This window comes from Gallinula chloropus (genome assembly GCF_964237585.1).
Source record: "Gallinula chloropus genome assembly, chromosome: 35".
In the NCBI taxonomy this organism is placed as follows: Eukaryota; Metazoa; Chordata; class Aves; order Gruiformes; family Rallidae; genus Gallinula; species Gallinula chloropus.
This window is the reverse complement of record NC_140120.1, coordinates 1272615-1285829: the sequence shown is the minus strand read 5'-3', so window position 1 is coordinate 1285829 and position 13215 is coordinate 1272615. Positions and strand designations below refer to the sequence as shown.

The window sequence follows — 13215 nt, the reverse complement described above, 5'->3', positions numbered from 1 at the left end:
TCTTCATCACTAAGGACATCACTAACATCCAAATAGTTGTAAAAGGCTGATATTTTTTAATGAAAATGAGTTGGAGAGACATGCTTGTAAGGGCTTTCTCTAGCAACGTTGGTAGCAACGTTGCATATGGGAATCTGAGGCCGGTCTGGGTCCTCCTTGCTATAGTGGCTGGAGTGTGTTGTGTCCAGTTTTGTCATCTGCTCTAAAAACACCCCATGGCACCGTCCATTGTTTGGTTACGAGGGGCACCCTTTGAATGGGGAACGTTTCAGGGAGCACAAAGTGAGCCTGGAGACTTGCTGCCCCCTTCTGTACCAGCGTACCCTGTGGCTCAGTGGAGAACTCCTGCCTGTCACGAGGGAGACCAGGGTTTGATTTGCCACAGGGATTCGCTGCTCTGGGCATTGATTGATTGGTATTGCCTTTGGATCCTGCCATAAGGAGCTGAGTATTTAGATTTGGTGAACTGTTTGTGTGAGTGAAATGAGTTCACTCTGGTGTGAGTGGTGAGTGACTGGGTTAAACACATGGCAAGTTTGGAGCCAACTGTTGCTCCTTGGTGTTCTAAACACAGGCCTGAAGATTTTTCATGTAAACCACTCTTTGTATTTGTTTCACATGGAAGCAGGAGGTGGTTGTACAATTTGGAAACAATTGTTGGTGTGGTGAATGCAGGGAGACCTGGTCTGACTGGGGTAACGTTTTTAATCCGGGTCAGCTTAAACTAGGAATTTGTGGAAATTTAAAGAGTGTGAAAAATCAATAGCAGATGGGAGGAAGTACAGGGTCAAATAATATCAGGTGGCCTGTGTGTGGAGCAGGAATTAGTGCCTGCCCGATCTGCCATGAATGCTGTTTGTGTACTCGAGCCAAGCGCACGAGGTGCCAGAGATACATCACCTCCCTTTTGGGGAGACAGGAGCGGTACCTTAACAAGTGTCAATGTGAAGTGTACAGCATCTCAGAGATATAAATAAAATAACTGAAGATTTATATCCAGTAGTAGCAGATCCATATCCACTGCTAACTGAATTAGCACCTAATTTGGTTTGGTTTACTGACTTGGACCTGAAGGAAGCATTTTTCTGACTGCCCTTCAGCCCCATCTCTCTAAGGATGGTGTAAACTTCAGAGATGTTCAGTACAACAGTGGTAGGCATTGTGCATTCCCTTTTGCCTGAAATTCCAGCTTTAAGCCACTCTTTTCCTCTCTGGGAGGATCACTGGTACTGATTTCTGAGGGACAGGCAATGTGCTCACAACTGTGGCTGCCTGTGTTCTTCGACCTCACCAGCTCGGTTTGAGTCTGTGTGAACATCTGCTCCACTGCAAGCAGAGAGGAAGCCAAGCTGCCAGTTTCAGTTAGATGTTGATGGTGTCACAGGGACCTACAGGAACCACTGCTTCCCTTGGGAATGACTCCTTTTCCTTGGTGCAAAGAGCATGGAATAACCCTTCAAGAAGCCTGTACTCCACACATCAAGGAATCAATTAGGGGCACTGATGTACACAGAAGTATTATTTACAGTCACTGACTGACCACATTTTACTTTCTATGGCTTGGAAACTTCAAAATCTACTTCTATCAGGATCCTGGGGGGGCTCGTGGGTCTCACTGGCTGGGACCGACCTCCCCTGTGACCTGCACCCACACTGTCTCCTGCCAAGGGCTCCAGGGACATGGCTTAGCTGAGCCAGGGGCCTTCTGTCCCTGCCTGAGCCCTGGTGCAGCTGTGCCCATCTCTGCCACTTTCTCCTGGCTGGGCCTGGGACCTGCACTGCAGAGAGCTGCTCTCCTGCATGGAACCCTCAGACCCAGGTCAGAGCTCATCAGGCAGAACACATCATATTCGCTTCACATCCCGTCCAATCCCATCCCATCCCATCCCATCCCATCCCATCCCATCCCATCCCATCCCATCCCATCCCATCCCATCCCATCCCATCCCATCCCATCCCATCCCATGCCAGGTTTGAAGCCCCTCCCACCACAGCTCCACCCAGAGAAGCCCCTCCCACTAATGTTCTGTCCATCAAAGCTCCATCCACTGGAGCCCCGCCCACACACACCTCACCCACCGTGGTCCCACCCACCACAGCCCTGTCTACCACCCCTTAGCCCAGCACCCTTTGGAGGAAGGCCTTTGGGGTGCTGGTCCCCAGGCACCCCTGTGCCCAGCAGGCCTCAGGCACTCTCCCTGCCCATGGTGGCCATGCACAGGGCACAGCTGCCTGGCATCCTTGACATCTCCTTGGCCACCCAGCTCCTAAGGAGAAACCTGGTGCTGGACACCTGGTGCTTTTCCTGGGGGGTGCGAGTTGGCTGATTTCAGCAGCCAGAGCCTGGATGAAAGCCAAGGGGTAAACTGAGTCATAGGTTGGGGAGGGTGGATCCAACAGACCACATTTGAAACCAGACAGGCTTTGAAATGCAAGTGAGGGGGATCTCCTAGGATGCTGGGGGCTTCCATCCACTTCTTGTCCCCATCTTTCCACTCAGGGGTCTGGATATCAGGAGAGAAACTGCTCTGATTCCTAAAGACAGGCAAGAAAGGCATCAAGTACCACAGACCTTTCCACATCCTCAATCACAATGGATCCCCCCCCAACCAATAAAGGTGGGAGATTCTCCTTTTCATTGATGTTTTAATGATTTTATTGTAATATTTTTAAAATATTATTAATAATATTTTATTTTTTAATATTATATATTTTATTATAATAATATTTAAAAATATTATTAATAAAATTATAATTTTTAGATATATTTTTAAATATTATAATATTTTTAAAACATTATTATCAATATTATAATTTTGAATATTATAATATTTTTAATATTATGATATTTTTAAGATATTATTAATAATCTTATCTTTAAAATATTAAAATATTTTTAAATATTATAAACTTTTTTAAACATTATTAATAATGCTAATGCATTAATAACAAATGATAATGTATTAATAACAAAAGGAGGGCCAGGGAGAATCCCTGCCCACAGCTGGGAGCCACACAGAGCTCTGGAGGTCGCACCTGAGTGGTGCTGACAAATCCCCTCTGCTCTCTCTCATGCACTTTGCTTAGGACTGGCTCTAATTCCCTACAAAAGAAGGATCAGCATGTGGAAAGCAGTTAAATCTATTCCAGCTGCTGTGGCACTTGGATCCATACACACAGTCAGTACATTTCTAAGGCAAGGCAGGGGGATGCAAATTACTCCCAGGAAGCCATTTCCATTAACTCCTCCCAGACAGAGCATGCTCAGGGACACTCAGGGGGTCTTCTGGTGGGATTCAGGGATGAAGGCTGGATGTCTTCTTCTCTCTTAGCAGTTTTCTCCATAGTTTCTCAACCACAGGTACAGCCATATCCTACTGAAATCCAAACCAAATCTACTCTAAAACACACAAATTCTTTCTATTCTCAAAACAAGCAAATTCTTCTTATATTAAAGTTATATTATTTGTCTCTTAAGCTAAATCTATATCAATTGACTCAGCATTATTGTATCTCATTGAATCAATGGGGACATGGCAGTGGTAGATGCTGTGACATCACCTTTGCCTGAGGGGTGGATGGGCCAGGAGTGTGCACATGGCTTGTGTGTGACATTGTGATTTCATTGGTGCTGGAGTAGCTGTGATGCCAAGAGAAGGCACATGGCTTGTGGGCGCCCTTCTGACGTCATCAAAAGCAGACATGGGCCAATATGGCCAGTACGACCCAAATAAGGCTTTCAGGAAGAACCCTCATCCCCAGAAGCCTGCACACAGCACCCACCCCCGTGGGACACAGGGACTCGTGAGTGAGGTCACCATCCCTTGAACTGAGGAGCAGAGAGCGGTGGCAGCAGGAGGGTGTGAGGTCACATGGCCGAGGGCAGCCCGTGGCCATGGGCTGGGTGCAGAGCAGCCCTGTGCATCAGAGGGGCATCCCAGGGCTCAGGAGCTGCAGCCCTGGCTGGAGCAGTGGGGCTGGGGCTGTCTCAGGGCTCTGCAGGGATGTGCCTGGGCACGGTGCCAGCAGGAAACCACAGGCTGCTGCCCGGGGGGAGCAGGGCGAGCGCTGCGAGGTCACGTGGGCTGTGGTTTGTGCACCTGCAGGCTCCAGCTCCCGCTCTGCCCGGGGGGAATAACGGCCCCTGGGTGACACGCTGAGAGCCAGGGACACGGCTGAGCCCCTGGGCTGTGTGTCTGCTGCCAGGGCAGGGACATGGCCCAGCCCGGGCTCCTGCCAGGGACCCGCCGTGGGGCTCTGCGGGGAGGAAGGGGCCAGCCAGCACTCCTGGGCTGGAGCTTTGCCCCTGGCCAAGGGCTTTTCCCAGCTGCTGCTCCCAGCACAGCGGGGCTGGAGCAGGAGCAGGGGCTGTTTCCTTTCCAGCCTGACACAGACCCGCAGCAGTCCCAGCTCCGTGGCTCCCACGGCTTGGCGGTGCCTGGACCTTCTTGGCCTTGGGTTCTTGGATGAGCCCAGCAGAGGAGATGCTCGTTGCTCCCAGTGCCCCCAGCAGGGACCGAGCGGGGACAGACCCATTTCTCCTCCACACCCAGCTTGTCCCATGACCATCCCCTGCCCCAGTGACCATGACATGCGCAGCGGGACCTCTGTGTCCCTCATATATGGTCATGAAGGGAGCTGGAGGAGTTCATTGGAGGGCTGGGCTGTGTCGGAGGGGAGATACCTCCCGATAACGACTAAAAAGGGGCTGCTGCTTTGATTGGCTCCTCATGCAGCTGGGTCTGCATCTAAGAGATATATTACCCTTTCATCACTCTCGTCTCTGTGGGTCCCCAGGAGCTGTGACAAGGAGTGTCGTGCTGTAGGGCTGTTCCAGTAGGACAGAAGGCTGAGGCTGGGGATGGAGGGACTCCTGTCCCCTCGGGTGCTGTGGCTGCTGCTCTGGGTTCAGCTGTGCAGGGGTAAGTGCAGCATCCTTGTCCCACAGAGGGGGTCAGCGGGCACTAGTGGGAACATCGAGGTATCTCTGAGAATGGGGTGTCTTTGGAGGTGCCACTGAGATGAGGGGCAGACAGTGCTCAAGTCAACTGAATTTGTGCCTTTCCCTGTGGGTCTGGGGGCACAGGGCTGTTGCAGGGGGGTCTGGGCTTGTGGGGAGATTGTGCCCTGTGAAGATCTGGGCACAGTGTATGGGTGGGAAGGGGAAGGTGGTGGTTGAGTTTGGAGGAGGTGCTGCTGGCTGTGGGGTTGTGAATAACCCAGTGGGGTTAGAGCTGAGCACCTCCAGCATGGGGAAAGCCTTGGAGACAAATGTGAGCCTGACACTGCCCTGAGGACAGCATGGAAGGGTACATCATGCACACTGGTTCCTGGGAAGGAGGCATCTCCAGACCTGTGGTCTAGTGTTCAGTGGTCTCCTGAAGGTTCCCATGTTTGTGCTTGCAGGGGCTGCAGAGGTGAGGCTGGAAAATGGTGGTGGTCGCTGTGCTGGAAGAGTGGAGGTGAAACAACAGGGGCAGTGGGGGACAGTGTGTGGTCGCTATTGGGACAAGACTGATGCTGCAGTGGTTTGCAAGCAGCTGCGTTGTGGGGATGCTGTTGAACCTCATTGGAATGCACACTTTGGGCCAGGATCTGGCCCCATTTGGATGGCTGATGTTGACTGTCGTGGCAACGAGTCTGCCCTGTCTGAGTGCAGAAACAGAATGGGTTCGAAGGCATTGTCATCACAGATGGGATGCTGGAGTGACATGTTCAGGTAAGGGTACAGTCCATTCCCCACTTTTGTGGCCAGGATGGGGGAGGGGACCTGGCTCTGCCATCAGGGAAGCAAGGGGGTTCTGGAGAAGGGCCCAGTGTTGCCAGTCACACTGCTGAGCTGGGATTCTCATTCCTGGGTACCCTGGTCCCCAAAGAAAGCCCAGCAGGAACCTGAAACAGGCTGACCCCTGCTGTGGCTCAGCCCACCCTCTGTGGGTGCCTAAAGCAGGGAGATGGGTGCTGTGCACACCTGCGGTACGCTCTTGCCCTTGATGAGGATCCCTCCCTGGGTGGGTGCTGGAGCCGGGGGCTGGTGCAGACAGTAGTTGTGGGTACACCCACACTGCAGAACCCTCTGGGACTGGGGGGCATTTCTGGTGGCTCCAAGGGGTTCCTGGGCCTGACCTTGGTGATTCAGAGCAGGATGCCACAGCCAACAGCACATGGGATCATCTCCTTGGGCCCATCACCAATGGGTGCTTCGGGGTCTGGGGCCCGTGCCCAGCACCCCAGGGTCTCCAGAAGAGCAGCAGTTTATCTGAGTGGTGCCTGTGGCTGTGGGAGAACAGCCAGCCCCCAGTGCTGTGCTGATTTCTGGAGAGCGGGGAGGGGCTCTGGTGTGTTTGTGCCATCAGCACCCACTGGGAGCGTCTGGGATGGTTGAGACTCTTTGCCTGTAACCAGCTGAGAGATGGGGTGAGACATGCTCAGGACGTTGCCAGAGGGCTCTGGGAACTCACAGGGGTCTTTGCTTGCTCCAGGGTTTGTGCGGCTGGTTGGAGGGGGCAGCCCCTGCTCAGGACGAGTGGAGATCCGTGATAAGAACCAGTGGAAAACTGTCTGTGACTCAGACTTTGGTCCCAAAGCCGCTGACGTGGTCTGTGAAGAGCTGCAGTGTGGGGTAGCCCTGTCCATCCCTGGGGCAGCTCCTTTTGGAGAAGGTGTTGGTTCCATCTGGGACAGAGAGCTGCAGTGTTTGGGGAATGAATCCTCTCTGGTTTTCTGTCCCACAGGGTCCCGCAAGGACCCACCCTGCACCCACACCAACGATGCCAGTGTCATCTGCACAAGTAAGGACTCAGGGTGGGGTGTGGAATGCTGAGGATGAGCTGGTGGGAGGGAGCAGGATGGGGACAGGACACACAACTGGGTTTGAAGGCAGGAGGGGTGATGTGGTTTTCTGCAGCCCTAAGAGAATGCGGAAGGAGGAGGAGGGAAGGCTGTCCATCTGTCCAGTCCTACAGCTGCCATATGTGAAGAGCACCAACGACCCTTTTCCCCTCTTCCTCTGTCCCCAGAGTACACAGGGTTCAGGTTGGTGAATGGCAGCACGGCTTGTGATGGGCGGGTGGAGGTCCAGGTGCTGGGGACCTGGGGCACCCTCTGTGACTCCCACTGGGACCTCTTGGACGCCCACGTTCTCTGTCGCCACCTCGGCTGCGGGTTTGCTGAGGCCCTTCCTGGAGGAGGGCGTTTTGGGAGAGGCACCGGCCCCACCTGGAGAGAGTCATTCCACTGTGATGGGACTGAAGTCAACCTGAGACACTGCCCAGTGACTGCCCTGGGAGCCTCCCCATGCTCCCACGACAGGGACGCTGCTGTCATTTGCTCAGGTGAGTGCTGGGAAAACAGCCTCTTACCCCCATTGTCCCCTGGGGTGTGACATGGCCACTCAAAGCAAGGGATCCCAAGGCAGCCGCAGGCTGAGCTTCTCCTTGGAGAAACCCTCTCTTCCCCTGGAGTGATCTGGAGAGCTTGATCTGTTCCAACTGAATGCCCTGAGGTGGGAGAGCTGACACTGAGGCTCTCACATCTCTGCCCTCCTGGGGCAGGGGTCAGTCTCTGGAGCCACCAGCAGCCTTGGGGTCAAACCAGCTCCCAGTCCCTGATCCCCAGGGGTGCAGAGGGGCAGAGATGTGTGGGGTGTCCCATGTATCAGCAGTGCCAGGGCAGAGGATGAGCAAGGCTTCTCCTGGCGCTGCCCATCCCCAGGCCATCCCACCATCTGCTGCTCCCTCCTGCAGGAGCTGCCCCATCTGCCTCAGCAGGGACATGTTGGGTGTCTGTGCCCCACCAAGAGCAAAGAGAGTCTCTTGCCCAGCAGGGCTCAGTCCCTGGGAAACCAACCATGAGAAAAGCTGCCCCCAAAGCTCAATGCAGAGTGCTTGGGCAGGCAATAGGTCTCAAGGGCTCCATCAGGCTTCCAGAGCCTGGAGAGGCACTGCAGGTCTCTGGGCTCTCTGGTGCTGCTGAGTCTGGGCCATGGCTGCTCTCCCCAGGCTCAGACAGCTCCGGGGCCCTGCGGCTGGTGGGTGGAGGCAGCCGGTGTGACGGGCGAGTGGAGATCTTCCAGCGCGGGACCTGGGGCCGAGTCCTGGATGACCAGTGGGACGTGCAGGAGGCCAGCGTGGTGTGCCGGCAGCTGCGGTGTGGAGAGGCAGAGAGAGCCTACAACCCCCCAAAGCCTGAGAGAGGGACGGGTCCTGTGGGGCTGCGAGGGGTGCGGTGCGCAGGGCATGAGCCCCACCTGACCCTCTGCAACACCTCCCTGCCCGAGAGCGCGCTGGCAGCTGGGATTGCCGAGGACGTGGGGGTCGTTTGCCGGGGTGAGTGGCACTGCAGGGACCCCCGGGCTCTGGGCTGGGTGGGCACCATCCCCTGACAGCAGCTGGGCTTCTTCCTGCTGCAGGGAGCCGTCGGGTGCGGCTGGTGAACGGGCCCGGGCGCTGTGCAGGCAGAGTGGAGATCTACTACCGGGGCAGCTGGGGGAGCGTCTGCGATGACGGCTGGGACCTGCCCGACGCCGCCGTCGTCTGCCAGCAGCTGGGCTGCGGAGGGGCGGTGGAGGCCGTTGGCTCTGCTGCCTTCGGGGAAGGCGCCGGGCAGGTCTGGCTGGGCAGCGTGAGCTGCTCGGGGGCCGAAGCTGCTCTCTGGGACTGCCCGGCAGGGTCCTGGGGGCAGCCCGACTGCGGGCACAAAGAGGACGCCGGAGTCGTCTGCTCAGGTCTGTGCTGGGAGCTGTGCTGGGAGCCCAGGGACAGGGGAGGTGGGGACAAGGGGAGAGCCGGCAATGGCCGAGACAGTCCCTGGCTGCTGCTGAGCCCCTGCCCAAGCCCATGCTGGGGACACCCACACACAGGTCCTCTCTGTCCCACATGGCGTTTCTGAGGAGTTTTCCCCGAGGGTTAGCAGGGAGGAGAGGGTTGTCTGTCTGTCAGGGGCTGCCAGCGCGACTGTCTGGCCATGCATTTTCCTTGTCTGGGTGCTTCAGGAGCACACCTGATCCTACATCCCTGCACCATCCTCTTCCCTTTGGTGTCTCTCCTCCCAGAGTTTGTGGCCCTGAGGCTGGAGAAGAACGGCAGCTGCTCCGGGCGCCTGCAGGTTTTCTATAACGGGACCTGGGGCAGCGTTTGCTCCAACTCAATGACTCTCCAAACGGTGTCTCTGGCGTTCAAGGAGCTCGGCTGCGGGGATGCAGTATCCTTGGATCCATTCCTCACTTCTGGAACGCTGCCTGGCCATGCCTGGGTGGATCGTGTGGAGTGTGGGAAGAGTGACACCTCCTTCTGGCAGTGTCCCTCCACTCCCTGGAACCCACAGTCCTGCTCCGACCTGCGCGATGAGACCCACATCACCTGCCAGGGTAACTCTGAGCCACCCAGGCACCAGCATCCCCAGATTCTGCTCCCTTCTGGGCACTGTCAGACACAGACAGAGCCCACAGGGGCTTTTCCTTTCCATGCCAGACCCTTCTGCTGCTGGTGGTGGCACAAAGGAGCCTTCAGCTCTCAGACCCCACACATTCAGCAGCAGTGGGCAGCCAGGCTGAGCAGTGCCTGGGGGAGGCAGAGGTGTCTGCAGAAGAGGTCTCAACAGAGACCCATCAGGGCTCCAAACAGTGTCCCCCATCCTGCCCTCTGTGAACCAGGCTCCCTTGGGGGCTGAGCAGTCAGGGTCCCCCACATTGCCGGGTGTGTCCCCTGAGTGACCGGGGTTCAGCTGCCCCCTTGAGCAAGGTGACTCAGGGATGCACAGGCAGAACTCAGCCCCGCTCTCTGCCACACGACCCCCCTGCTGCAGCCCCTCACCACGGCATTTCCTTCTACAGACAGAGAGACAGGAAAGGCCCCGGCCCTGGATCCCCCGTGCCCAAACTCCAGGAGCTGCACAGGTAGCTGCTCCTCTGCAGGCCTCTCTCCCCTGGCAGGGCTCTGCCTGCTGCCCTGGAGCCCTGAGGGGTCTCTGCCTTCTCCAGACAGGGAGAAGATCCGTGCGGTGGGAGGTGAGAGCGGGTGCTGGGGCAGAGTGGAGGTCTGGCACCGCGGCTCCTGGGGGACGGTGTGCGACGACTCCTGGGACATGCTGGACGCGGCGGTGGCGTGCCGGCAGCTGGGCTGTGGCCCCGCAGTGTCTGCCCTGGGCGAGGCGGCGTTTGGGAAGGGGACGGGCCCCATCTGGCTGGAGCAGGTGGAGTGCCGGGGCACAGAGCCGTCTCTGCAGCACTGCTGGGCCCGGCCCGGGGACAGCGGCGCCTGCCGGCATAAGGAGGACGCTGCTGTCAACTGCTCGGGTGAGCATCTCCCGGGGGCTGCACTGTCCTGCCCGTGGCCCCGAGCAGGGCCCTGGGCTCCTGCCTGGCCACCCCTGCAGGAGCAGCCCCACAGGAGGGCCAGTGTGGGTGGGATGTGCCAGGGATGTCTGCACACGTGCACACACCCCCGGGGTGTCTGAGAGGAGGCTCCCCGGGACCTGCACACCCAGCCTCTCAGCACAGCTCTTCTCCTCCTCCTCTGCAGCTGCTTTTCAGGGTTCTATACTGGTTTGAGGGGTGTTATACTGGTTTTGGGTTGCTCATACTGTTCTGGGGGGTACATTCTGGTTTTCAGGGGGATCTATACTGGCTTGAGGGGATTCTGTACTGGTTTTATTGGTGGTGCATACCGGTTTGAGGGCGGTGTGTACTGGTTTGGGGTTCTATACTGATTTGGGAGATTCCATACTGGTTTTAACGGTACATACCGGTTTAAGGGAATTCATACTGGTTTGTGAGGTTTTATACTGGTCTTGGGTGTTCTATACTGGTTTCTTGGTTTTCATACATGTTTTGGGGGTTTTACTGGTTTTCGGGCGTCTATACTGGGTTTGGGTAGTTCTGTACTGGTTTGGAGGGTTCATACTATTTTCTGGGGGGTATGTAATGGGTTTTTGGGGGTTCATACTGTTTTGGGGGCGGGTTCATTCTGGTTGGGGGACCCCCATGGCAGCCCCACCAGTATTGCCAGAAACCACCCCACCAGTGTCCCCAGTAACCAGCCCCTCAGTATTCCCATTACCCACAGTATCCCAGTTAACCCACAGCTCTCCTTCTCCTCCTCTGCAGCTGCACCCAGGACCGCAGCACCAACCCCCCGAGCAGGTAACCTGCCCTGTGTGTCAGCGCCGGCTCTTCCCAGGGCTGGGCTGTGACCCACAGCCAGGGGGAAGGGGCTCCTTGCCAGGGAAGGACTTACCGAGGTGGGATGTCAGCCCCCAGAAGGGTGGGACCTTCCCCATCACTCTCCCCTGGGGTCCCTTACCCCGGTGTCACGGGGTCAGGACTGTGGTGTCACAGCCCCCCACCTCTCCCAGCCCTGGGGCTACTATTTCTGGCTTCCTGCCTGTGCAGATGCCACCCGGGACCGTCTGACCAGCAGCAGGAGAGAGTCCTTGCTTGTCATCATCTGCATCATCCTGGGAGCCCTTCTCTGCTTGCTCCTGGCCCTCCTGGCTGGGCAAGCGTGGAGTGCCAGGGCTGGGCGCAGAGGTGGGTTTGTTCTCCATGGTCCCAGGTGAAGATGTGTGTTGGCAAGGCCAGGGGGGCTGTGGGGTGTCGGTGAGTGGTACAGGCAGAGCTGGGGGGACAGGAGTGTGTGCTGCCCACAGTCCCATGTGTCACCCCATTGACTGCCTGACCACAGGCAACCAGCAGGAAGGGGGAGAGAGAGTCCAGACATGGGGGGAGTCAGGGATGGGGCCAGGAGAGAAATGGAACAGCTGGACTGGGGAGATGGGATAAAGGGGGATAGATGAGGATGTGCCACTGGGAGTGCTCTGGGGAGATGGGGAGGGGGCTCTGGGCTGGGGAGATGGTATACAGGGGGATAGATGAGGATGTGACACTGGGAGTGCTCTGGGGAGATGGGGAGGGGGCTCTGGGAGTGTGAGATGCTGGGAGAATCATTGGGCAGCACCTCCCATCCTTTCAGCATCAGGACCCCTGGCTGTTCCTCCACCCAACCCTTACCTCCCCCCAGCAGGGCAGGGGCTGTGTAATGGATCCACTGGGCAGAGAGTGGACAGCTCCAGGGGAGAGGAAAGGCAGGAGCTGCTCCAAGCTCAGCACCAGGAACAGGATCCAGGGTCCAGAGGTGCACAAGGGCTGTTTCTGAGGGAGGGTGTGAGGGTGTTGCTGCCCCTGACCATCTCCATGGGGACACTGCCCTTCCTGAGGAAGTGGCAGCAGTGACTGGAGAGCACAGTGGGGCTGTGCTGTGGGGACAGCCCTGAGCTGAGCCAGGGGAACAGGGCAGGGGGAGCAGATCAGGATCCATCCCTTCTCTGCCCATCCCTGAGCCAGCCCTGCCTCTGTCTGCAGCCTCTGAGCGAGCCTGGGAGCCCTTCCCTGAGGCCCTGTACGAGGAGATCGGGTACAGCCCAGCATTGGAGAAGCAGCCAAGGTTCAGCATGTCAGGTGGGTGTGGGTCCCTCATGGGGGCCATATCTCTAAGGCTCTTTCCCCTGGCCCCCACCTAAGACTGACCCCCTGCAGCCCCCTGGCCCAAGGTCCCTGCAGCATTGGGGCTGTGTGGTTCAGCCAGGTCTTGGAGCTGGAGAAGAGCTTCATCCTCACCAGCTCATCCTGTCCCAGCCAGTGGACAGCCCCTCTCTGTGTGTCCCTACATCCCATTGTCAGCTGAGGGGTGAGGGAAGGGGCTGTCCCAAGGCAGCTCTGGGAGCCCCTGTGAGTTGGGGTTTTCCCAGGAGAGCAAGGAAACTCCTGACCCCTCATCCAATGCAGCCCTGGCTCAGTGGGTCCCCTGTCCCCAGCAGCACTGAGCACAAGCTGGGTCAGCAGAACTCACCCCATAAAACTTCCATCACTCTCTCCAGGCTCCTACTCAGAGGGGTCCCTGAACAAGATGCAGACCCACTATGAGGACATTGAGGAGGAGGATGGTCCAGGATCAGCACCAGGTAATGGGGGGCAGGAAGGGGTGGATCTCTCCTCCCTGCAAACTTGTGATGGACACCAATGTCACCATGAGCAGCAGGGGAGGATATGGGCAGGGGAATCCTCTGGTGCTGCCAAATCCAGTGTCTGGGGCCCATGTCCCTGCACATCCTCCCTTCCTCTGCTCTGCAGGACGTGTCTCCTCACTGTCAGCATCTCCCCTCTCCTTTCAGACATGCCTGTCCTGCCCAGAGGTGACCCAGCAGATGGCTATGATGATG

The 13215-nt window shown here is 57.1% G+C and overlaps 1 protein-coding gene across 1 annotated transcript in view; it reads left to right on the top strand.

The window, feature by feature from the left end:
* LOC311203116 (scavenger receptor cysteine-rich type 1 protein M130-like) overlaps positions 1-13215 on the top strand; it is a gene marked incomplete at both ends in the record, with an annotated part of 343740 nt that overhangs the window by 313377 nt on the left and 17148 nt on the right. Inside the window, 7 exons of the mRNA XM_084277751.1 lie at positions 7020-7338; positions 8011-8327; positions 8411-8725; positions 9053-9367; positions 9980-10294; positions 12359-12454; positions 12874-12957. Coding sequence (XP_084133877.1) covers positions 7020-7338; positions 8011-8327; positions 8411-8725; positions 9053-9367; positions 9980-10294; positions 12359-12454; positions 12874-12957 — 1761 coding nt within the window. The remainder of the gene's footprint in view (positions 1-7019; positions 7339-8010; positions 8328-8410; positions 8726-9052; positions 9368-9979; positions 10295-12358; positions 12455-12873; positions 12958-13215) is intronic.